The sequence below is a fragment of the Xenopus laevis genome, chromosome 9_10S (assembly GCF_017654675.1).
Source record: "Xenopus laevis strain J_2021 chromosome 9_10S, Xenopus_laevis_v10.1, whole genome shotgun sequence".
Taxonomy (NCBI): Eukaryota; Metazoa; Chordata; class Amphibia; order Anura; family Pipidae; genus Xenopus; species Xenopus laevis.
This window is the reverse complement of record NC_054388.1, coordinates 4407924-4433231: the sequence shown is the minus strand read 5'-3', so window position 1 is coordinate 4433231 and position 25308 is coordinate 4407924. Positions and strand designations below refer to the sequence as shown.

General features: G+C 42.8%; 1 protein-coding gene across 1 annotated transcript; it reads left to right on the top strand.

The window, feature by feature from the left end:
- The first annotated feature begins 570 nt into the window (after positions 1-570).
- On the top strand, positions 571-23015 carry slc35b1.S (solute carrier family 35 member B1 S homeolog). The gene is made up of 10 exons (XM_018238048.1): positions 571-653; positions 5370-5615; positions 7772-7875; positions 11679-11809; positions 12864-12894; positions 15990-16150; positions 16252-16378; positions 19985-20091; positions 21592-21745; positions 22785-23015. The coding sequence occupies exons 1-10, from the start codon at positions 586-588 to the stop codon at positions 22835-22837; spliced, it is 1182 nt and encodes a 393-aa protein (XP_018093537.1). The 5' UTR covers positions 571-585; the 3' UTR covers positions 22838-23015.
- Positions 23016-25308: the final 2293 nt, after the last annotated feature.

Here is a 25308-nt window from a genome sequence, read left to right as displayed (position 1 = left end):
AGGACCGACCCGAAAGCTCAAATCGGATTTTTTTTAAAAATGTCAGGAAGGCTGTAAACAACTCCAAATTGATCCCAGGACCTCTCCCATTGTCAAAAACAGCAATTTGGTAGGTTTTAGGTGGCAAATAATCGAATTTGAGGGCCAGAGTATGATAAATCTCGTATTTCAAATTTTTTAAATTCGAATTTTCAATGTGACCCTTGATAAATCTGCCTACAAGTCTTTAGCCACGCATTTTGCTCACTAATTTCCCTCTGTCTTCCTAAAGTTGCACGTGGCACAAGCACATTTTCTCCAGCCTAAGAAAGCAACACTGCCAATGATTTACCCCCAAAAGGAAAACAAGTTAGAAGTTTGGGGGTTCTTTAAAAAAGCAGAGTGTACAGGAGCAGAGAATAGGAGATGATGTTGGAAAACTGACGTGGAAAATGCTACTTGTTGGCTGCCTCGTTACTGTCTCTGCTGTAATTTATGTTTTCTTGCACCCGCACATTAAACCCCTCTAATTAACATGTTTATGCAGATTGTATTCAGCTTGCGCACAGCAGAGGAAAATTTCCAGTTTGGAAGATACAGGGAGGAATGGAAAGCGGAGATAAGGGGACACTGCTTTCGGACGCATCTGTTTGTGGGGACATTATGGCTACCAGGTAGGTTACCCATATAGCCACATTTAAGCAGCCTTTTTAAAGGGGATGTAAAGGCAAAAAAACTAAAATCCAATTTTTACTTTCTTTAATGAAAAAAAAACCTATCTCCAATATACTTTAGTTAAAAAATGCGTTTTTATAAGAAACCTGACTGTATGCAGTGAAATTCTCCCTTCATTTACTGCTGTGGATAGGAATTATCAGACGGTCCCTAACTGCTCTGCAGGGAAACAATCATACTTATGAACAGCAGGGGGAGCCCCCACCTTACTTCCCAGCCATGCAGAACTCAAGCAGCTTTGTTTGTTTCCCTGTAGAGCAGTCGGCGACTGTGTAGAGATTTGTATTGGATTTTATTTTTGCCTTTACATCCCCTTTACTGTTTCCAACTCCAGCTGCAGGGACAAAGATCATGGAGCCAGATTTAAACAGATAAACTGGGATTCTATTTGGAGGATTATTTTGCTGCAGCCACTGGTTCTGCAGAGTTGGAGAAAGTTTGTATTAAACAATACAAAAACTATAAAATCCACATTAGATTACATGACAACACAGGACCCAGTGCAGTCTGTATATTCTGATTATTAATCAGTCTTGCTGTATTGGCTTCTGGCAGATATTATTTGACTTGTGCTGTTTTGATCATTTATGACGATCCCTAAGCAGCCCAGACCACACTGAGCATGTGCCCAGTCTTGGTCTTGCAAAGATGTATAACAAAGTTACAAGATGGTGACCCCCTGTGGCCAACTTTGAAAGCATAAATCATTTGTTTGATTAGGCTTGTGGTGCTGTAAGTTCATGTTTATGTTTAGTATACAAAATACAGCATTTCTAGCCTTATTCTATTACTATTTTCTATTACTTTACTTCCCCTTTAAGTCACTTGGATCCTAGCAACCGGAATTTCAGCTGATGGAATTCCAAGATTAAAAAAGCAGCGAGGAAAAGGCTAAATCATTCAAAAACTGCAAGAAAAAAAAATGTATTAATAAAATCATAATCAAATTGAACTCAAACTGAAATTAAAAAACTCGATTTGAGTTTGTCAGGAAGGCTGCAAACATCTCCCAATTGATCCCTCTCCCATTGACTTAAACAGCAATTCCGTAGGTTTTTAGGTGGCGAATAGTCTAATTCGAGTTCTTAAAGGGCCAGAGTATGATAAATCTCGAAAATCTAATTTGAACGTTTTTATAAACTTGAATCGAATTTGACAGTTTTGACCATAAAAAAAAACTTGAAGATTCGAAATTTTGAATTTCCCTACCCCCACCTGCCCACCACCCGCCCTCCCTGAACCTGCACCCGCCCGAGCCTGACTTCCGGGTCCCTTTTATAGACCTGCGCTGCCCTGCTGACGACATCACAAAAGGGGCGGGGCTCACAGGCACGCCTCTACAAAAGTTTAACCCAGAAGTCGAAAGCCGCCATTTGTAAGGTCGCAGGTCCCTTGGTTATCGGCCCAGCCTGCCCATCACTAATGTCCTGCAAAGATTACAGTCACTATATGATAATACACTATTATTAACAGAACCTCATTCCACCCACCTAGATTGCAAGCTCTACAGGGCAAGAAACTCTTTCCTTGGTGCCTGTGATATCTAGGGTTGCCAGTGTAAAAACCAGATGGCAGTGAGGGGAAGTTGACAAGGTAATGAAATTAGGGTGGTCAGGGTTGGACTGGCCCGGTGGGACACTGGGAAAAAACCCGTTGGGCCCCGACCAGGCCAGACCCCCTCTCCCGATGTACGGCTTTTAAAAAAAAAATTGTTTTGGCGCTTCACAGCACCATCTGCGCATAAGTGCCGAGGGGACGCCGTTCGCGGATGAGTGCAAAGCAGCAACTTCGGCGCATCACGGTAGGGGGGCCCTGGACAGTGGGCCCCGGGCCCCCCAGTCCGACCCTGAGGGTGGTGATTACAAAGTCCCAGGAGCACATATGTGTCCGGGTTTCAGAAGTTCAGCCGGTTTCCACCTGAAGTAGAGTTGCCACCAGGCCGAAGCTAAGCTTAGGGCTCGTCACTAATTATCCAGCAGAAAATGAGCTTCCCTGGCTGTAATATAAGCTGATGCTACAGATTTGCTGATTATTCAATTCTGATGCTAATTGCACTGGTTTCTGTGCTGCCATGTAGTAATTATGTGTATTAATTACTAATCAGCCTTATATTGTGACATTTCTATTCTATGTGTACTGTATATTGTGAGTGGCTCCCTAAGCTCAGTAAGTGACAGCAGCACAGAGCATGTGAATCAGTGAATCAGCAGAAAAGAAGATGGGGAGCTACTGGGGCATCTTTGGAGACACAGATCTTTACTGCTAAAGGGCTGGGGTTGCCTTGGGCTGGTACAGAAGCATAAAACATCATGTTCAACATTTCTACCTACTTCTTTAGTTAGGCTTTAGTTCTCCTTTAAGTTTCTTTAAAAAGAACAGAAAATTCTTGTGAACGCAGTGTCTTTGTACAAAATGGTTGTTGTGAGCATCACGTTTATGAATTTGGGTTACAATTTATAAACCACTCAGACCTCTATGAACAACTGACGCCAGTTTAAGAATTCACGAAAGTGGCGTTGAGACTAAATTTTAACTAAATCCAATAACGTTTTCTAAAAAAGACTGGTAAATGCAAACGTGGATCACTCTAAGCCTAATGATATGGTGTTGGCTGACTTGCCTGTATCAAGTGTCTCAAAATCTTAAAATTATTGCAAAAAATGTGACAATTGAATTTCATTGGTGTTAGATGGCACTAGGACCCAGCAGCCACCTCCTACACAAATCTGTTGGTTTGTTACACGTGTATGAAAAGGCGGCCAATCAGCTGCCTCCACATGAGGCTACATCATCTCCGAGAGACAGCTTGCTCAGAAGGACCCTGTGTTCAGAAGCATAGGTAGCTTGAGCAGTGCCTGATAGAATCAGCATTATTTTCATTCTCTTGAGTTTAAACATAATATAATATAAATGGAGCTGCAGTAGATACACAATAGTGGTGTCAAAAAAGTCAAAAACCACAAATAATAAAAAATAAAAACCAATTGCAAATTGTCTCAGAATGTCCATCTCTACATCATACTAACAGTTAATCCAAATGTGAGCAACCCCTTTAAATCTCAAATTACCAGCCACTGGGTCATTGTTTCAAGTGCATCTCCAAATTCCTCTAGCAACCATGCATTGCTTTAACTAAGAGACTGGAATTCATACCTCCCAACTGTCCCGTTTTTCGCGGGACAGTCCTAATTTTGACAGCTGCAGTCCCAGGTGTGTTACTGAAATGTCCCGACTTTCTCTTGGATTTCCTGCACTGAACAGCCAGAAAAAATATAACGTTTCTACAACTTCATTGGCTTTTGGCAGAGTCCAGAATACATGACAGGTGCACTTGGATTCTTTTGTAACAATTTAAGATAAGCAAAGAAACGATTGTATTAATTCAAGATAAATCTCAGCTGAAAGGTTCAATTCACCTTCATTAGCAAAACTGTAATTACACATAAAATCCACAGAAATGTGTTCAAACTTTCAGAACCTGCCAAATTTTTGTAACATGATCAAGGTAATGAGGGGGTGTGGCCACAAAAATGGGCGTGGTCACAATTATTTGTCCCTCTTTCTATTTACAAAATGTTGGGAGATATGGAATATGAATAGGAGAAGGATTGAATAGAAAGATCAGTAATAAAAAGCAGGGATGCACTGAATCCAGGATTTGGTTCAGGATTCAGTTCGGGATTTGGCGTTTTCAGCAGGATTCGGATTCGGCCGAATTTAGGGGAGGGAAATCGGGCAACTTTTTGTGACAAAACAAGGAAGTAAAAATGGTTTCCCCATACCTCCCAACTGTCCCGTTTTCAGAGGGACAGTCCCACTTTTGACAGCTCAACCCGCAGTCCCTCGTTTGTATGGGAAAGTCCTGTTTTTCTCTGCACAGAACAGCCAGAAAAAGAAACAAAGTTTCTAACTTAATTGGCTTTTGGCAGAGAGCCCAGAACAGCCACAGCTGCAGATAAGGTACTGTTGTAACAATTTCAAGATAAGCCAATAAGTCATTGTAACAATATAAGATAAGCAGGTCCCTTGGGAGGGAGACGTTAGACTCACAGATTAAAGGGCAAGTCAACTTCATTAGCCAAACTGAAAAAAAAAACAAATGTTCAAACTTTCAAGAACTGCCAAATTTTGGAAAATGAAGGTGGTAATTAGGGGTGTGGCCACAAAAATGGGCGTGGCCAACCTTTTGTCCGTCTTTCCAAAATGTTGGGAGGTAAGCGCCACTAATTTGCATATGCTGTTTCGGTATTTGGCCGAATCTTTCACGAAGGATTCGGGGGTCGGCCGAATCGAAAATAGTGAATTCTGCGCATCCCTAATAAAAAGTAGCAATAACAACACTTCTTTAGCCTTACGGGGCATTTGTTTTTTTTAGATGGGGTCGCTGACCCCCAGTCGAATGCTGGAAAGAGTCAGAAGAAGAACTATAAAACTATAAAGAAGAAAAAAATGGAGACCAATTGAAAAGTTGCTTAGAATGAGCCATTCTATAATATATTTAAAGTGAACCAGCCCTGTAAAGCTAGAAGTTGACATTTTACAACAAAGAGTGAAAGTTGTATAACATGTTACAGTTTAGCACTTATTGCTCAGCAGGGAAGTCCAGTGTCAGTCAGAGTCGATTTGTTTCATTGTTTTGCTTCCGGTTCCGGCAGTGACACGGGCAGCCCCGGGCGGGGTCCTTGCAGTGTGAGGGCGCAGCAGCAGCTGTGTATGAGGGCTCCTCCGGCAGAGCGAGATGTGCGGCTGGACGTGCCGGTAACAAGTACAGGAGGAGGAGGAGCAGCAGCGGGAGACATGACTTCTGCAGGGTCTCAGGGCTCCGGGGGAGCGCGACTCCTCGTTTGTTTCCTGGGAGTGTTCGTGTGTTACTTTTACTACGGGATCCTGCAGGAGACAATGTAAGTAGTGGCGCTTCCCTATAGACACAGCTGCCACTATGTGGAACCCTCATCCCCCCATGTTTGTTGTGGGCAACACTCAGCTGCCAGTCAGGCTTTACATTAAGCTTTCCCATGACACTGATGAGACATTACTAGTGTTCTACACACAATGACCTCTGTCCCTCCTGCTGTTTCCTAAAAAGAGTCTTGGGCTGGAGGTGTCTGTCACCCACCCCACTCACAGCCGTGAGACTTTGTAGTTCAGCAACAGCTGGAGGGCAGCAGAGCATCCCAGAGCTGAGTGGCCTCCTTGCTCTCCCTCTTGCCACTGATCGAAGGTTAGTAGCCATTCTCAGAGCAATAGGTGCCCGCCTGAAATCCCTCAGATCTTTGTGGTTAAGTGATAAGAGTTTTTCTCTGTACAGAGGCTCAATGTCCAGCGGATTATCAAACCCTTATTTTCACACAAACAGGAGTATTGTATACTAAGCCCAATGGATGGGAGACGTTCAACAGATATTCTCATTCTCTACTGTATCCAGTGCTTCTTTGTCTCTCTTTTATTCAATTGTATCCAATCTGTGTTCAGCCATCCTTAGCTCATAACAAGGTTACAGATATATAGAAACATTAGGGTGTCACCCTGCTATAGTTCCAGGGGTACCCAGGGTACAAATAAACACTCACCCCCAAATCTCCCCCTAACTGACCTTCAGACTGGGCCCCCTTAGTTCATAACAAGGTTACAGATATATAGAAACATTGGGGTGTCACCCTGCTATAGTTCCAGGGGTACCCAGGGTACAAATAAGCACTCACCCCAAATCTCCCCCTAACTGACCTTCAGACTGGGTCCCCTTAGCTCATAACAAGGTTACAGATATATAGAAACATTGGGGTGTCACCCTGCTATAGTTCCAGGGGTACCCAGGGTACAAATAAACACTCACCCCAAATCTCCCCCTAACTGACCTTCAGACTGGGCCCCCTTCGCTCATAACAAGGTTACAGATATATAGAAACATTGGGGTGTCACCCTGCTATAGTTCCAGGGGTACCCAGGGCACAAATAAACACTCACCCCAAATCTCCCCCTAACTGACCTTCAGACTGGGCCCCCTTAGCTCATAACAAGGTTACAGATATATAGAAACATTGGGGTGTCACCCTGCTATAGTTCCAGTGGTACCCAGGGTACAAATAAACACTCACCCCAAATCTCCCCTAACTGGCCTTCAGACTGGGCCCCCTTAGCTCATAACAAGGTTACAGATATATAGAAACATTGGGGTAACAGTCACCCTGCTATAGTTCCAGGGGTACCCAGGGTACAAATAAACACTCACCCCAAATCTCCCCCTAACTGGCCTTCAGACTGGGCCCCCTTAGCTCATAACAAGGTTACAGATATATAGAAACATTGGGGTGTCACCCTGCTATAGTTCCAGGGGTACCCAGGGTACAAATAATCACTCACCCCAAATCTCCCCCTAACTGACCTTCAGACTGGGCCCCCTTAGCTCATAACAAGGTTACAGATATATAGAAACATTGGGGTAACAGTCACCCTGCTATAGTTCCAGGGGTACCCAGGGCACAAATAAACACTCACCCCAAATCTCCCCCTAACTGGCCTTCAGACTGGGCCCCCTTAGCTCATAACAAGGTTACAGATATATAGAAACATTGGGGTGTCACCCTGCTATAGTTCCAGGGGTACCCAGGGTACAAATAAACACTCACCCCCAAATCTCCCCCTAACTGGCCTTCAGACTGGGCCCCCTTAGCTCATAAGGTTACAGATATATAGAAACATTGGGGTGTCACCCTGCTATAGTTCCAGGGGTACCCAGGGTACAAATAAACACTCACCCCAAATCTCCCCCTAACTGACCTTCAGACTGGGCCCCCTTAGCTCATAACAAGGTTACAGATATATAGAAACATTGGGGTAACAGTCACCCTGCTATAGTTCCAGGGGTACCCAGGGTACAAATAAACACTCACCCCAAATCTCCCCCTAACTGACCTTCAGACTGGGCCCCCTTAGCTCATAACAAGGTTACAGATATATAGAAACATTGGGGTGTCACCCTGCTATAGTTCCAGGGGTACCCAGGGCACAAATGAGCACTCACCCCAAATCTCCCCCTAACTCTGGACTTTCCTTGCAGAACCCGAGGGACCTATGGGGAAGGAGAGAAGCAGGAAAAGTTTCGCTTTGCTCTGTCGCTGGTTTTTGTCCAGTGCATTGTTAACGCTTTGTTTGCCAAGCTTTGTAAGTATAATATTTTGTCTTTTCTGTCTGGTCAATCACATGTGCAAACAAATCTGCTGGCCAGGAATGAATATTACAGGGATGATCACTCCCGGTCATGGCTGAGGCTTTATTTGTTCCGTTGCATAACTGGCTGCAGGGAAAGTGGTGCATTATTGCATGCGCGTAAACTATAATCTTATAGAAAACAGATCAGATTAACCCTTGATTATTATTAGTTATTTCTCAATAATGGGGTGATCAAGTCTTAACTCTTTTGCAATGGTGAGGGGTGGGGGAGACATCACTAGTGCAGAGAGTGAAACTGTGATTTCTGCCCTAGAAGAGGCGAATATCCAGTTTTAAAACAGAATTTCCGCTCTTAAAGGGGCGGTTCACCTTTAAGTGAACATTTAGTATGTAATAGAAGGGTCGATTCGAAGCAACTTTTCAACTGACCTTAAATTTTTTCTTTTTTATAGTTTTTGAATTATTTGCCTTTTTCTTCTGACTTTATCCTGTTTTCAACTAGGGGTCAGTGACCCCATTTAAAAACAATTGCTCTGTAAAGCTAGAAAAACTGTCAGACAAGGTGCAAAATGCATGGATGCATAAAGAGGTCTATCCTGGTTACTGTCCACATCAATTAAAAACAGTTTATCTTGGTTAAACACAAAAGTGGAAAAACTTTCCAGGTTTTTTGAATAAACACGCTGGTAGCCCTTTTAGGCCCGTGACGCATGAGTATATTCTGCGCTGCAGCCTGTCGTCTACTAGAGACTAAGTCCTGTGTGCCATGGTACTTTTTACTCATTTATTACCATTGTCTCTTGTAGCAGAGCATTTCACTTTACTTAAAGGGATACGGTCATTGGAAAACATGTTTTTTTCAAAACACATCAGTTAATAGTGCTGCTCCAGCAGAATTCTGCACTGAAATCCATTTCTCAAAAGAGCAAACAGATTTTTTTATATTCAATTTTGAAATCTGACATGGGGCTAGACATTTTGTCAATTTCCCAGCTGCCCCGGTCATGTGACTTGTTCTCTGATAAACTTCAGTCACTCTTTACAGCTGTACTGCAAATTGGAGTGATATCACCCCCCCCCCAGCAGCCAAACAACAGAACAATGGGAAGGTAACCAGATAGCAGCTCCCTAACACAAGATAACAGCTGCCTGGTAGATCTAAGAACAACACTCAATAGTAAAATCCAGGTCCCACTGAGACACATTCAGTTACATTGAGTAGGAGAAACAACAGCCTGCCAGAAAGCAGTTCCATCCTAAAGTGCTGGCTCTTTCTGAAATCACATGACCAGGCAAAATGAGCTGAGATGCACCTACACACCAATATTACAACTAAATACACTTGCTGGTTTAACAATGTAATTTTAAATTGTAGAGTGAATTATTTGCAGTGTCATTTAGAAATAAAAATACATCATAAAAATTGTGACAGAATCCCTTTAAGGTGGCAGCGAGACCCCCATTAACAGCATGGGGACCCCTGATCCATAGGTTAAGAATCACTGCCCTAGCAGATTGCTACAGCACTTGTCAGTGGCTTCTGCTGTAGAGGTTTTCTGTAATGTTTCACCAGCATTAAAAGTCAGGCTAAGAATATATATATATATATATGATATATGAGATGATCCAAAGACTGTTGGCAGGAGTAAAGCCAGACGTGTGTCCTTATATAGTGAAAAGCACTCGCTGTATAGTCCTTGTTATACAAATAATATTCCCATATATGGTGCATGGAATGTAGCGCAGCCTTCATGGGTTGCCTAACTAACTCTATTAGAAACATTTTTTATTCTGCACAGCCTGTCTATTTACCCAGTTTTTATTTTTATACTGAACTGTTCCTTTAAAAAGGTGGCTCACCCTCAAACAACTATTTGGTTTCAGACAGTTCACCAGAAATATTGACTTTTTCCAATTACTTTCTATTTTCCATGTGTGACCGTTCTTCTACTATTCAAGGGTAAAGTGTCAATTTTTTACCTTCTAAAGCAGCCCCGGGAGGGGGTGGGTCGCCGACCCTGTCAAACTGTTCTAAATGGATACATTTAGTTGATCCATTTCTTATCTTCATTCCTGCTGAGCAGAATTCCTGGGTTTCATTACAGGCAGCTGTTAGAATTGATACAATAGTTACTAATACTCCTAATACTGAGAAATGGATCAACTAAATGGATCAACTAAATGGATCAACTAAATGGATCAACTAAATGGATCAACTAAATGGATCAACTAAATGGATCAACTAAATGGATCAACTAAATGGATCAACTAAATGGATCAACTAAATGGATCAACTAAATGGATCAACTAAAGGTGGCCATACACGGAGAGATCCGCTCGTTTGGCGATGTCGCCAAACGAGCGGATCCCTCGCCAATATGCCCACCGTGGGCAATATCAGGCCGATCCGATCGTGGACCCTAGGGCCCAACGATCAGATCCTAACGAATGGGAACGGGCGGTCGGATCGCAAGACCGCATCAACGAACAGATCCGACGGGATTTTTTGTCCCATCCGATCGTGATCTGGCCGACTTTCGGTCAGATCTTGATTGGGGAAGCCCGTTGGGGGGCCCCATACACGGGCCAATAAGCTGCCGACTTGGTCTGTCGGCAGCTTTTATCGGCCCGTGTATAACCACCTTAGTCGTATCCACTAGTCGTATCCACTAGTCGTATCCACTAGTCGTATCCACTAGTCGTATCCACTAGTCGTATCCACTAGTCCTATCCACTAGTCCTATCCACTAAATGTAGCAAATTGTAAGTTGAGTCTGCACCTGAATTACTGAGCTGTCAGACTGAAACACCAGAGACGGGAACATTAAACTTTAAACTTAGAGTTTGGAAAAAAACTGTAAAAATAAATAAAGGAAAGTAATTGAAAAAGTCTTTATTTCTGGGGAACAATCTGAAAACAATGGAACTGAAAAAAGTGTTTTTGAAGGTGAACAACCCCTTTAAAGGACCAGTAACATCAAAAATATTTTTTTTTAAAAAAATTCGTTAGTATACATAAAAAAAAAAACACCAAGACAAATTAAACTATAAAATCGCAAAGCCTTTATTAAGAAATAGCTTACTGAAACTCGGCTTGCGCTCCTCTTCAGAAAGCGATGGGCATTCCATCGTGCGGCGCTCGATTTCTCCTGCCTGGCTATCTCCTATAAGGAAGGCAGGGAGGAGAAATCGAGCGCCGCAAGATGGATCACTTTCTGAAGAGGAGGGCAGGCAGAGTTTCGGTAAGTTATTTCTTGATAAAGGGTTTGCTATATTAAAGTTTAATTTAATATAGCAAAAAAATTTTTTTTTTTATGTTTCTGGTCCTTTAAAGGGCCACTTTTAAAGGGGAACTGTTCTGTTGATATTTCCATCATGGTGTCAGGCACACAGTGGACTTCTTGTCTCACAGTGAGAATGTGATTCACTTCAGCCTGTCACATGAAACCCACTGTAATACTGAGAGCAGATGGCGGGGCAAATACTGTGCCATATTGTTTGAGCAGAGCATAAACCATAAATCTGCTTATATCATGGAACTTTTTTATACAAATATACAGAAGCGAGGGGGGCAGGATTGTTAGCGAGAAGAGCAAAGATGCGCTTTCCACAGAGAAACTGCTGAATTTCAGGTATAAAAAAAATGTAAATAAGTTTCTTCGGGTAATGACATTACAGTAGTAGGAGGGGTCGGAATTACTCAAAATCTCTCCTTATCAAAAGTGAATAGTACCATGATTTTCCAAACTATTGTCCTGGTTGTAACCAGCAATATTTTCTGCTTTTTCTTGTAGTGATCCAATTCTTTGACTCGGGTAAAACTGACCGTACTCAGAGCTGGCTCTATGCGGTGTGTTCCCTGTCTTACCTGGGCGCCATGGTATCCAGCAATTCCGCTCTCCAGTTTGTCAACTACCCCACGCAGGTAAGACATGTCCCCAAAAGAACTATCGCCAAAATGAAAATTTAATATACTGAAATAAGAAACTTTCTAAATATAATCAATTAATTATTCTGTAGTGTTTCTGAAATAATCACGTTTATCGTCGCTATTCCTCTCTCAGCATCTGTTTCTCTTCATTCTCTCTTCATGCAGCAGTTGGGTGTCAGATATTCATTGACAGTTAGATCCAATATATCTTATAGGGGGGCTCCTTTTGCCTAGAAGATGTATTAGAGCTCACTCTATTAAACTCACCAGACATCATGTCTCTCTACATGCAGAATTTGTGCAAAAGGCAGTTATTTTGTTAGATTTTGTTTGTACTGGAATCAGTTATTTGAGTGAGCTCTAATACATCTGCTAGGAAAGGAGCCCCCCTAGTTGCTACTAGTTGTGCCATACACTTCAGTGGCAGTGAACTGATAAGAAAAAGACATTCCTCCGCTGAAACATTAAAATGAATGTCTTCTTCAAGCTTCGGATGTTTGGAGGATAAGGGTTACACAGATCTTTCCTTTAGGGGCCAACTATTACAAGGTTGCAGTACATGTATGGGACCTGTTATCCAGAATTCTCAGAACCTGGGGGTTTCCAGATAATGCATCTTTCAGTAATTTGGATCTTCATCACTTAAGTCTATTAGAAAATCATATAAACATGAAATAAACCCAATGGGCTGGTTTTGCCTCCAATAAGGATTAATTATATCTTAGTTGGGATCAAGTACAAGCGACTGTTTTATTATTCGAGAAAAGTGAAATCATTTAAAAAAAAATGTTGGATTATTTGGATCAAATGGAGTCTGTGGGAGACAAAATTTCTGTAATTCTTGGTAACTGGTTTCCGTATAACGGATCCCATACCTGTATCTTATGCAGCCAACATTCATCAGTCTTTCCCAATCACCCGTTTTAAAGGGACTTCTCCTCTTATGTTTAATCTGAAGAGTGTGTTGCTGTACGAGTGTGGAACCAGGGGGTACGTCTTGGCAGTTTGGAAAGTAGTAACTTTGTGGATGTCTCTGTTTATTTTTTAGGTTTTGGGGAAATCCTGTAAACCAATTCCAGGTGAGCTAATTCGCTTCTATATTATTGGCCAGCAGCCTAAAGCACATTCATCTGTACATGCTACTGTATATCTATACTGGAAAACTGGGCAGCAAACTGGAAAATGAGGTTCAATGTTGATAAATGCAGGTTATGCACTTTGGCAGAAATAATATAAATGCAAGTTATACACTAAATGGCAATGTGTTGGGAGTTTCCTTAAATGAGAAGGATCTTGGGGTTTTTGTAGATAACAAGTTGTCTAATTCTGGGCAGTGTCATTCTGTGGCTACTAAAGCAAATAAAGTTCTTGTATAAAAAAGGGCATTAACTCAAGGGATGAAACATAATTGTGTCTCTTTATAGGTCCCTGGTGAGGCCTCATCTGGAGTATGGGGGCAGTTTTGGACTTCAGTCCTTAAGAGGGATATAAATGAGCTGGAGAGAGTGCAGAGACTAAGTGCAACTAAACTGGTTAGAGGGAGGGAAGAGTTAAATTATGAGGGGAGACTGACAAGGTTGGGGTTGTTTTCTCTGGGAAAAAGGCGCTTGTGAGGGGACATGATTAGACTTTACAAGTACATTAGAGGACATTATAGACAAATAGCAGGGGACCTTTTTACCCATAAAGAGAATCACGTACCAGAGGCCTCCCCTTCAGACTAGAGGAAAAGAAGTTTCATTTAAAGGAACAGAGTAGGGGGTTCATCACAGTGAGGACAGTGAGGTTGGGGAATGCACTGCCGGGTGATGATTCAGTTAATGACTATAAGAGGGACTTGGATGATTTTTTGGACAGACATAATACAAAGGCTATTGTGATACTAAACTCTATAGTTAGTATAGATATGGGTATATAGAATTTATGTGACAGTAGGGAGGGGTGTGTGTATGGGGCTGGGTTTTCATTTGGAGGGGTTGAACTTGATGGACTTTGTCTTTTTTCAACCCAATTTAACTATGTAACTATGTAACTATGTAACTATATAACTATATAACTATGTAACTATATAACTATGTAACTAAATAACTATGTAACTAAATAACTATGTAACTATATAACTATATAACTATGTAACTGTAAGTGAACAAGCCCTTTGATTTGATCCTGAGCTGAAAATGAATCCAGTCGATGAACCTTTTGGTAAATGTGGTTATTAAATCTCCATTTCAGTTGGCAGAATAAGGCCTCTGTGCTCCCAGTTGTGACTACTCATCTGTGTAACCCAAACCACAAGCTCACTTGCCTGCCAGCCGTGATGACTTCATGGAGGTCATGTTACTTGCATTTTTGTTGTTGCCCGGTGCCTGTATATAGTCACGTCCCATACAGCCGTATCTCCGCTCCATCCAATCATCTCTGCTGGCTGAAATATGAGTTTGCCGCAAATAAATCCTTCTGTCCTAGCGGAGTTCCTTGCCAGTTTTATTACGTAGGGCATCCCGGGCTTAAATGGATTGCAAGTGGAATTTAGGTTGTGGTTTGCTGAATGGATGTCAACACCGCTGATGCTCCGCAGCCTCATGGCTCATTCTGTCCCTACAGTGATGGTACAGGTATGAGACCTGTTATCCAGAATGCTCGGGACCTGGGGATTTTAAGTTAACATATCTTTCTGTAGTTTGGTTCTCCATTCCTTAAGTCTAGTAGAAAATCATATAAACATTAAATGAAGCCAATAGGCTGGTTTTGCTTCCAATAAGGATTAATTATATCTTAGTTGGGATCAAGTACAAGCGACTGTTTCATTATTACACAGAAAAAGGAAATAATTTTTTAAATTTTTTTTTATTATAATGGAGTCTATGGGAGACGGCTTTTTTGTAATTCAGAGCTTTCTGGTTAACGGATTTCTGGATAATGGATCCCATACCTCAATGGAGAAAAGGGGTCCCACTGACAACAGCTGCTCTCTAATCTTAATTTTGCATACTGAAGCGTTGTCTTCTACATATATTTAGGTAGACCTCTGTGCATAATTTACATACTTCTTGGTCTATTTTTGGCCACCTAAATTGTGCTGCAAAGAAAAAACTGTTTTTAGGTTGTGTTTCCCTTTAACTTAGCATGTTGGAGCTATTATTAATCTTTAGCCAATGGGATCCGTGAACAAAGGGAAATATTGCAAGTCCTGTGGATCTGCTCCTGCAATTAATGCATTCACCCCAGGGAGCTTCTCTACACAAACGTACAAGGGAAGCGAGTTTATATCGTATGGAAATGATCAGCTCTGCACTCAGCTACTATAGTCTGGCTGCTGATCTGGGTCTCTCAGTTAGCGCACTGGCCTTTTTTTAAAGGGGAACTATCGCGGAAATGAAAATTTAATACAAGCTTCCCCACACTGAAGTAAGAAACTTTCTAAATACAATCAATAAAAAATGTTGTACCATTTCTGAAATAATCAAGTTTATCTTCACTATTCCTCTATCAGCATCTGTTTCTCTTCATTCTCTCTTCATTCAGCAGTTGGGTGTCAGATATTCACTGACAGTTAGATCCAATATATCTTATAGGGGGGCTCCTTTCCTAGCAGATGTATTAGAGCTCACTCAAATAACTGATTCCAGTACAAACAAAATCTAACAAAATAACTGCCTTTTGCACAAATTCTGCATGTAGAGAGACATGATGTCTGGTGAGTTTAATAGAGTGAACTCTAATACATCTTCTAGGCAAAAGGAGCCTCCCTATAAGATATATTGGATCTAACTGTCAATGAATATCTGACACCCAACTGCCGCATGAAGACAGAATGAAGAGAATTAGATGCTGAGAGAGGAATATTGATTAATTCAGAAACACTACAGAATTTTTAATTGATTGTGTTTAGAACGTTTCTTATTTCATTATGTTGAAGCTTATATTAAATTTTAATGTTCGCAATAGTTCCCCTTTAAGGTGTGCTGGGGATGGGATAAGGGAAACAAATTGGCAACAGTTGCATTAGTATGTGGATTTGATAATAAACAATGGATTTCTTTATGGCAGCGTCAGCCGTTTGTATTCGAGGTCTGGTGAGAGCGAACCCAATTCTAGGGCACAGAACAATGTGGTGTCTTTCTTTTCCTCCAGGGGGTACCCTGACACTTATGCAGTTTCCTTTCCTCTCCAGTCATGCTCCTAGGGGTGACGCTCCTCAGGAAGAAGTACCCGCTCACTAAGTACCTGTGCGTGCTCCTGATAGTACTTGGAGTGGCACTCTTCATGTACAAGCCCAAGAAGACCGATTCTGGTGGTGACGATCACGCTGTTGGCTTTGGAGAATTACTTCTGGTAAGATAAGATGCTTGGCATTTGCCGTGTCTTTTCAAAACCAATGTAAACAACCTGTGCTAAACATTGTGCTTTTCATTACTCTCTCTCTCTCCCACCAGCTCCTGTCGCTGACTCTCGATGGTCTCACTGGAGTGTCTCAGGATCACATGCGGGCGCATTTCCAGACAGGCTCCAACCACATGATGCTTAATATTAACATGTGGTCCAGTTTATTCTTAGGAGCAGGTACTTATCGAGCAAACTGAATGTATTGATATAGACTCTTTCACACAATTCTGTAATTCAAAATTCGAATCAAATTTGGAGTAAATTATTTTTCGTTCCGCACCAGTGAAGTTTCCCAACACAACGCATGAGATCTTTGATTGTATTGTCTTAAAGGGATACTGTCGTGGGAAAAAATGTTCAGTAACTTTTTACTGCAGTACTGCAAGTTGGAGTGATAATGGGAAGGTAACCAGATAAGGGCTCCCTAATACAAGGTAACAGCTGCCTGCTAGATCGAAGTCAGGGCACACGCTCAGATTCGGGGAGATTAGTCGCTCGTATGTAAATCGCCGGCGGGATGGCACTCGGAGCGCTTTATTCTCATGAGGAAACTTTGGGCAACTTCGAAAAACGAAGCGATTCGAGTGACATCCTGCCGGCTATTTACATACTAGCCGGTGGGAGGCAGTTCGGGGAGATTATTCGCCCCGCAGAAGAGGAGATTTGTCGCCGGGCGACTAATTTCCCCTAATCTGAGCGTGTGACTTGACCCTTAGAATAGCACTCAATAGTAAAATCCAGGTCCCACTGAGACACATTCAGTTACATTGAGTAGGAGAAACAACAGGCTGCCAGAAAGCAGTTCCATCCTAAAGTGCTGGCTCTTTCTGAAATCACATGACCAGGCAAAATGACCTGAGATGCACCTACACACCAATATTACAACTAAATACACTTGCTGGGTCAGGAATGACATTTTATATTGTAGAGTCAATTATTTGCAGTGTAAACAGTGTCATTTAGAAATAAAAAACTACATCATAAAAATCATGATAGAATCCCTTTAATGGAGAACCAAACCCTTAATTTAAAAAAAAAAAACCCTACCCTCCAGAGACCTCCCCCCCTGCTCCCTCCCAACCTAGCTGTTACCTTTGGTCAATGCCCCTAACTCTTTACTTACCTCTCTTTGCAGACTCAGTGAAGCGGAGCTCACGGACGCCATCTTTTTCTCTTCGGTCTTCTTCGGGAAGTAAGTGCCGTATCGGCGCATGCGCAGTTGGGAGTAGTCTTTGGGTCTTTGACAACTGCGCATGCGCTGAAATAGGCGGAAATTGCCGGAAGAAGACCCAAAGATTACCGAGGAGCCGTAAGATGGCGCCTGTGAGGTCCGTTGAATCTGCAAAGAGAGGTAAGTAAAGAGTTTGGCTGGGGAGAGCAGGGAAGGGGGTCTATGTAGGGTAGGGTTTTTTTATAATTAAGGGTTTGGTTCTCCTTTAAGGTGGGCATACACATGCCGATAAAAGCCGCCGACAGGCCGAGTTAGCAGCTTATTGACCGTGTATGGGGCCCTCAGACCAGCTTCCCCGATCAATATCTGGCCGAAAGTCGGGCAGGGGTAAAAATCCCATCAGATCGCAGACTGCATCTGTTCATTGTTGCGGACCAGCGTTCCGACCGCCTGTATTCCTTTCATTATGATCCAATCGTTGGACCCTTAGGGTGTATGAGGTGGTACCTGCATCCAGGTAACTTCCTTATTTTATTTTTTAATCTGAAATCGTAGAACAAAGTAAAGCCGATAAGTGAATAAAGACACATCCCTACTTTGCCAAATAGAGGTGGTGGCTACGTATTTTTTTTTCAAACAGCAGGTGGCACCAAAATGCATCTGTATCTGTAGATCACCAAACATATTGCAAATTAAATTACTGCCAAAAGGCGCAAATATTATTTTGTACAAATAACATGTCATTTGGAAACTAGACAGGAAGGATGGCTAATTTGGGTAAGTATAGGTTAGTTATAAGCGAAGATCTCTAGGACTGCAGTTGGTGTTAAAAGGTTGTTGGTTGTAGGGCAGCATAGATGTTCTATTCAGCTGCTCAGGCAGAGCTTTTTATTATTGCCTTTTTAATACAAGAGATGGGGGGGAAAACTGAGCCATGCATAGTTATCATTTCTTGTTGGGCATTGTGATTGGCTTATCCCAATCTGGCCCAGTGTGCTGGTGGCTTTCGTATCAGTTGGCGTGGTTCTTTGCCAGTCTACTGGTTCTAACTTCTTTTCTATCTCTATAATCCAGCCCTAACCACTGCCGAAAACTCACAGGTTGGGGGGAATATACACCGTAAGATTAATAAGGCCTAAAGTTAGATCAAGGATCTTCCTTGTTCAAACAATAGGCAAAAAGTGTGATCAGCACAAGGCTCTAGTTTTTTTTATTTCTAAATGACACTGTTTACACTGCAAATAATTCACTGTACAATATAAAATTTCATTCCTGAACCAATAAATGTATTTTTTTTTTTTTTTTTTTAATTATAATATTGGTGTGTAGGTGCATCTCAGGTCATTTTGCCTGGTCATGTGATTTCAGAAAGAGCCAGCACTTTAGGATGGAACTGCTTTCTGGCAGGCTGTTGTTTCTCCCACAAGTCTCTCACAAGTCACATGACTGGGGGCAGCTGGGAAACTGAGAGTATGTCTAGCCCCATGTCAGATTTCAAAATTAAATATAAGAAAATTTGTTTGCTCTTTTGAGAAATGGATTTCAGTGCAGAATTCTGCTGGAGCAGCACTATTAACTGATGCGTTTTGAAAAAAATTATTTTTTCCCATGACGGTATCCCTTTAAAAATAATTAAAGTGCTTTGTAATAGCACCTCCTCAATGTAAGGTTACCCTATGCCTTTAGTACTGAACCTTTTATGGATTAGGTGAGATTACTTCAGTAGGTTGCACTATTAAAGGAGCAGGAAAGGCTAGGAGCACTTGGGGGTGCCAAATGTTAGGCACCCCCAAGGGATTGTATCGACTTACCTGTAACCCCGGGCCGGTGCTCCTATCGGCAGAAAACTGCACCGGCCTGAGGTTATACCAGTGAGCACCATGGAGAGTTCTACTTCTGTCTTCCTCTTTCGCGTATGCACAGTGGAGCGAAAAGCCGAACTTTAACATAAAAGTCGGCTATTTCGTTCTACTGCGCTTTCGATTTCCCTGGGAAATTCGAAGAATGAAGAAGACAGAAGTGGATCGCTCCATGGTGCTCACTGGTATAACCCCGGGCACCGGCGTGTAAGTCAATACAATCACTTGGGGGTGCCTAACATTTGGCACCCCCAAGTGCTTCTAGCCTTTCCTTCTCCTTTAACTGATGAAAAAAATCATTTTTTCCCATGACAGTATCCCTTTAAGATGACTCAAAACCCCATTGGTTTGTTCAGCCGTTATCTTTTTATGCTCCATTGGAGAGAGCTGCCGGTTGCTGTTTCTACTGTGTTTCTATCAAGGGAAAAAGTGCAGATCAGCGTGAATCTGAAGCGAAATATTCTGAAACGGCTGAAGGTTAAAGAGCTTAGGGAGACTTCCCGGGCAGTGAAATGCAACAAGGCCTCACTTTACTGATCCGTTTCTCCCGTGTGTGGCTCCACCTTAGCAGAAATCATAGTCAATCATCATTATCTCAATGCACGGAATGGCCTGGCACGCAGCATATCCCAATGTAAGTGGAATTTGTAGGCCGGAGACTGGGATGCAGCTGCCCTCTAGGTGATAATGCAGTTTGGTAAGATCCGCAGGGCTAAAGGTTGCACATTATTAACAATACTCTGCTTTCTCCAGGCATTGTGTTCACGGGCGAGCTGTGGGAATTCCTGAGTTTCACTGAGCGCTACCCGAGCATCGTCTACAATATCCTCCTCTTCAGTCTGACTAGTGCCCTGGGACAGGTACATTTTCTTTTTTCTACCTTTATTATGGAGGCATTAACTCTGTTCTTCTTTCCTAGAATCCTTGGCTGTTCAGTCTATAACCTGCAAATGATTCTGCCATTTCTAATGATACGTCGAGGCTGTTGTTGCAGGCGCTGGGGGGCTGCCGTCCCTCGAGCAATACTAATGCTTAAGCTGCCTCTTTCTTTTTCATTTTTTAATGTTTCAGGTGTTTTTGTGAAATTGGGCAAATGTATTCTAGCACTGTGGGATTTGCAGAAATGTTATGGTGACCTTCCCAGCAGGCTGGCTGCTTGTTTATCACAATCCTACGACTGCTGCTCTCTGATTGGCCCACTACCCTTCACTACTGGAAACTCCATTTCCTCCTGACAGAGCTATTTGTCATTTGACAGCGACAAGGCTGGGGGTATTAACCCTCTGGGTTACTCAAGCATGGATTGTAACCAATTCACAGTGCAGGGAAAGAGAGGTTAAAATGCAGAATAAGCCAGCATGAAATGACCTGGGAGTCCACCATGTTAGTTTAACGCTGTAAGTGCTGGGTGACAACAGTATGTCCCCTGCGGGGTTACTGACAATTACAGATTTAAAGGGATACATGTTTTTGTTTTTTTTTTGCAAAACGCATCAGTTAATAGTGCTGCTCCAGCAGAATTCTGCACTGAAATCCATTTCTCAAAAGAGCAAACCTATTTTTTTATATTTAATTCTGAAATCTGACATGGGGCTAGACATATTGTCAGTTTCCCAGCTGCCCCTAGTCATGTGACTTCTGCTCTGATAAACTTCAATCACTCTTTACTGCTGTACTGCAAGTTGGAGTAATATCACCCGCTCCCTTTCCCCCCAGCAGCCAAACAAAAGAACAATGGGAAGGTAAACAGATAACAGCTCCCTAACACAAGATAACAGCTGCCTGGTAGATCTAAGAACAGCACTCAATAGTAAAATCCAGGTACCACTGAGACACATTCAGTTACATTGAGTAGGAGAAACAACAGCCTGTCAGAAAGCAGTTCCATCCTAAAGTGCTGACACAAGTCGCACAGCTGTAGGCATCTGGGAAACTGACAATATGTCTAGCCCCATATCCGATTTCAAAATTAAATATAAAAAAATCTGTTTGCTCTTTTGAGAAATGGATTTCAGTGCAGAATTCTACTGGAGCAGCACAATTAACTGATGCGCTTTGAAAAAAAACATGTTTTCCCCATGACGGTATCCCTTTAAGTTCCTGGAGGTAGAGCCTATTCTTCATAACCGCTTCCAATACAGTAGGTTCAGCCTCCGACAGCAATCAGCCATAGCCTTCAATTAATCCAATGCAAGTTGGAGAAGGAAAGCAACAATACCATTGGTTACATTTAGCTTAACCCTGTATAAACCATTCCTTCTGCTGACAACCGTTTGCCAGTGACTTTACCGTGGCTCTCATGAAGTCGATTTGAAGAATACTGCAAGTAACGGACATTCTTCTCTTCCTTCCTCTGCTAGACCTTTATCTTCATGACGGTGGTATATTTCGGCCCGCTTACTTGCTCTATAATCACGACAACTCGGAAATTCTTCACCATCCTGGCCTCTGTTATACTGTTTTCTAATCCGATCAGCAGCATCCAGTGGGTAGGGACCATCCTGGTGTTTTTAGGTGAGTGTCACTTCTGCACAGGCAGTTTATTGCCAATAGATTAACCACAATAGTGCAAGCTATAACACTATATTTATTCTGCAGAATGATTAACCATACCGGAGTAAACAGCTGTAGAAGCTCTCTGTTTGTTTAGGATAGCAGCTGCCGTATAAGCTTGGTGTGACATCACTTCCTGCCTGAGTCTCCTCCTGTTCACTCATAGCTCTGGGCTCAGATTACAGCAGGGAGGGGAGAGAGGAGCAAACTGAGCATGCTCAAGCCCAAGCCCTGGAGGTTTTAAGCTAAAATAAAGAAGTCTGATATAGAAGCCCATGAGTACACAATAGAAGGAAAGAAATACATATTAACATAGTAAGTTAGATTGAAAAAAAGACACACGTCCATAAAATTTCAACTTTTTAAATTTTTTTAACCTTTAACCTTTTAAGGAAAAAAACCCCATCTGAATCCTCTCCAATTTGCCTCAGAGGGGGACAAAATTCCTTCCCGATTCCAAAATGGAAATCAGACTAGTCCCTGCTGTGTTTTGTTTTTTTTGATAGAGGACTCAGAGCAGCATTACTTTGATGGATTACTGGTGTATTTATATAGACCTTTCTGGTAAAGCTTACTTACTTTTAGCCTTTCCTTCTCCTTTAAGCTGTTGCTAGGACTGAAACTGACATTTGAACTAACCAATTACCTGGCACCCAGAACTGTATCACAGACATAGCAGTATTCCGATTACTTACCTGTAGCTGTAGCTTACCTGTTACAGGTAATGGACAATTTAAATCAGAAAGTGCACATCATGCACCAGGCTGACCCTTAAACCAACTATACATTAGCTAGCTGGCTGGACCCAGATCCCAATACGTATTTTTGCTAAGGGCGTAGGTTTGGGGGGGGGGTTGCTCAGATGTGTTGTCAGCTCAATTTGGCAGAGCCATTTGTACAGTGAGCCACAGACACACTCATCCTATATGACAGTTTGGCTCACGTGCTATGCCCACTCTTTTCCTGCCACACTCACAGCTCCCCATTTTGTTTTCTGCAGGTCTGGGACTGGATGCAACGTATGGAAAAGGATCCAAGAAACCGTCCCACTGACTCCTCGTGCCAGGAGCAGCCGACTGACGTCATTAGACATTACTCACTGGTTTTTGTTTATAATTATTATTATTTTTATTTTTTTTTACCATGTCCAATTTCAACGTATTTTATCGATCATGGAAGGATTTTGTTTTTAACCAAAGGAGGATGGGAACATTAAAAAAAACTGTACTAATCTGCTTCTTTCTTTGGCAAAGTATAACATTTTAGATGAGAGAGATTTATTTCAGTTGTTTTTTTTCAATGGCTTTTGGCAAAGCCCATTATTTTGGTATAAATGTTCAGCCAAAGGTTATTCTGTCCAGGTGGCCATATTTATCTTCCATTGAGTGATGGAAGCCATGATTATTCTGATGAGGTAACTCCTCCACAGATGGACAGCTGCCCCCCAGTGACCAAACTTGGTCGAATGTTGATTTAAAACCAGCAAACCTGTTGAACTGGAGCCTCCGGCATTCCAAAGACTTTGGATTAGGGAAACGAGATCACTTCCAGGGTCCTGTCTAGAGAATCTAGCTATAGAAGGGTTGCAATTGGTCCAGCCATGCAATGTGCATTTAATAGACGCGCCCCTGAATTTAACTGATTTTGGTAAATCTCCTTTATACGGTTGCATATTTTGGCTCTGGGTGTCATTAGGTCACTTGAGCTTAACCGTAAGGTGGCCATACACGGGCCAATAAAGCGGTCGATAAAAGCTGTCGATAGATCGAGTCAGAAGCTTATTGGCCCATGTGTGGGGCCCTCCTTCGGCCAGATGTCGATTGGGCAGGGCTAAAAATCCTTTTGGATCACAGACCTAATCAGTTTGTTGCAGTCCATGATCCGACCTCCCTCCTTTCATTATGACCCGATCGTTGGGCCCTAGGGCCCATGATCGGATCACCCATATTGGGGAGAGATCTATTGCTCATATCGGGAATATCGCCCATATCGGGGAGAGATCTGTCGCCCATATCAGGGATATCACCCCTATGGCTGAGAGATCTGTTTCCCATATCGCCCCTATCGGGGAGAGATCTGTTGCTCATATCAGGGATACCGCCCATATCGAGGAGAGATCTATTGCCCATATCGGGGAGAGATCTGTCGCCCATATCAGGGATATCGCCCCTATGACGGAGAGATCTGTTGCCCCTATCAGGGATATTGCCCCTATTGGGGAGAGATCTGTTGCCCATATCAGGGATATCGCCCCTATGACGGAGAGATCTGTTGCCCCTATCGGGGATATTGCCCCTATTGGGGAGAGATCTGTTGCCCATATCGGGGATATCGCCCCTATGACGGAGAGATCTGTTGCCCCTATCGGGGATATTGCCCCTATTGGGGAGAGATCTGTCGCCCATATCAGGGATATCGCCCCTATGACGGAGAGGTCTGTTGCCCATATCAGGGATATCGCCCCTATGACGGAGAGATCTGTTGCCCATATCAGGGATATCGCCCCTATGACGGAGAGATCTGTTGCCCCTATCGGGGATATTGCCCCTATTGGGGAGAGATCTGTTGCCCATATCGGGGATATCGCCCCTATGACGGAGAGATCTGTTGCCCCTATCGGGGATATTGCCCCTATTGGGGAGAGATCTGTCGCCCATATCAGGGATATCGCCCCTATGACGGAGAGGTCTGTTGCCCATATCAGGGATATCGCCCCTATGACGGAGAGATCTGTTGCCCATATCAGGGATATCGCCCCTATGATGGAGAGATCTGTTGCCCCTATCGGGGATATTGCCCCTATTGGGGAGAGATCTGTCGCCCATATCGGGGATATCACCCATATCAGGGCTATCACCCCTATGACGGAGAGATCTGTTTCCCATATTGCTCCTATCGGGGAGAGATCTGTCGCCCATATCAGGGATATCGCCCCTATGACGGAGAGTTCTATTGCCCATATCGGGGATTTTGCCCATATCGGGGAGAGATCTATCGCCCATATTGGGGATATCGCCCCTATCAGGGAGAGATCTATCGACATATCGGGGAGAGATCTGTCGCCTATATAGGGGATATCACCCCTATCGGTGTGAGATCCGCTCGTTTGGCGACATCTAAACAATGATGTACTGTATATGGTCACCTTTAGATATTCTGTGCCATAATAGACTAATCTATTCACCACAAGTAATTATAAAATAGCCCAATTTTATTTTTAGGTCGGGTTTTTTTGAATTTCATGCAGTTGTTCCTAAAGAAAAGATCTAATGAATATTACAATACAGAGGCACTGGGAGCCCACCGGCCGCCTGGCTCTGAACTATATCATTTGCATAACGACAGCTTTAAAGTTGGAAGCTCCATCCCTCTGCAGACTTCTCCCATTGCACATGAAAGCGGAGAGGAGCAGCTGTGTGGAGCTTCCCATCTGCCGTCTGTCCTTTCCATCGTACCCCACTCTCCACCCCTCCACCCCACAACAAATAATAATACTAAACCCCTTTGCTGAATCTCATTAGCAG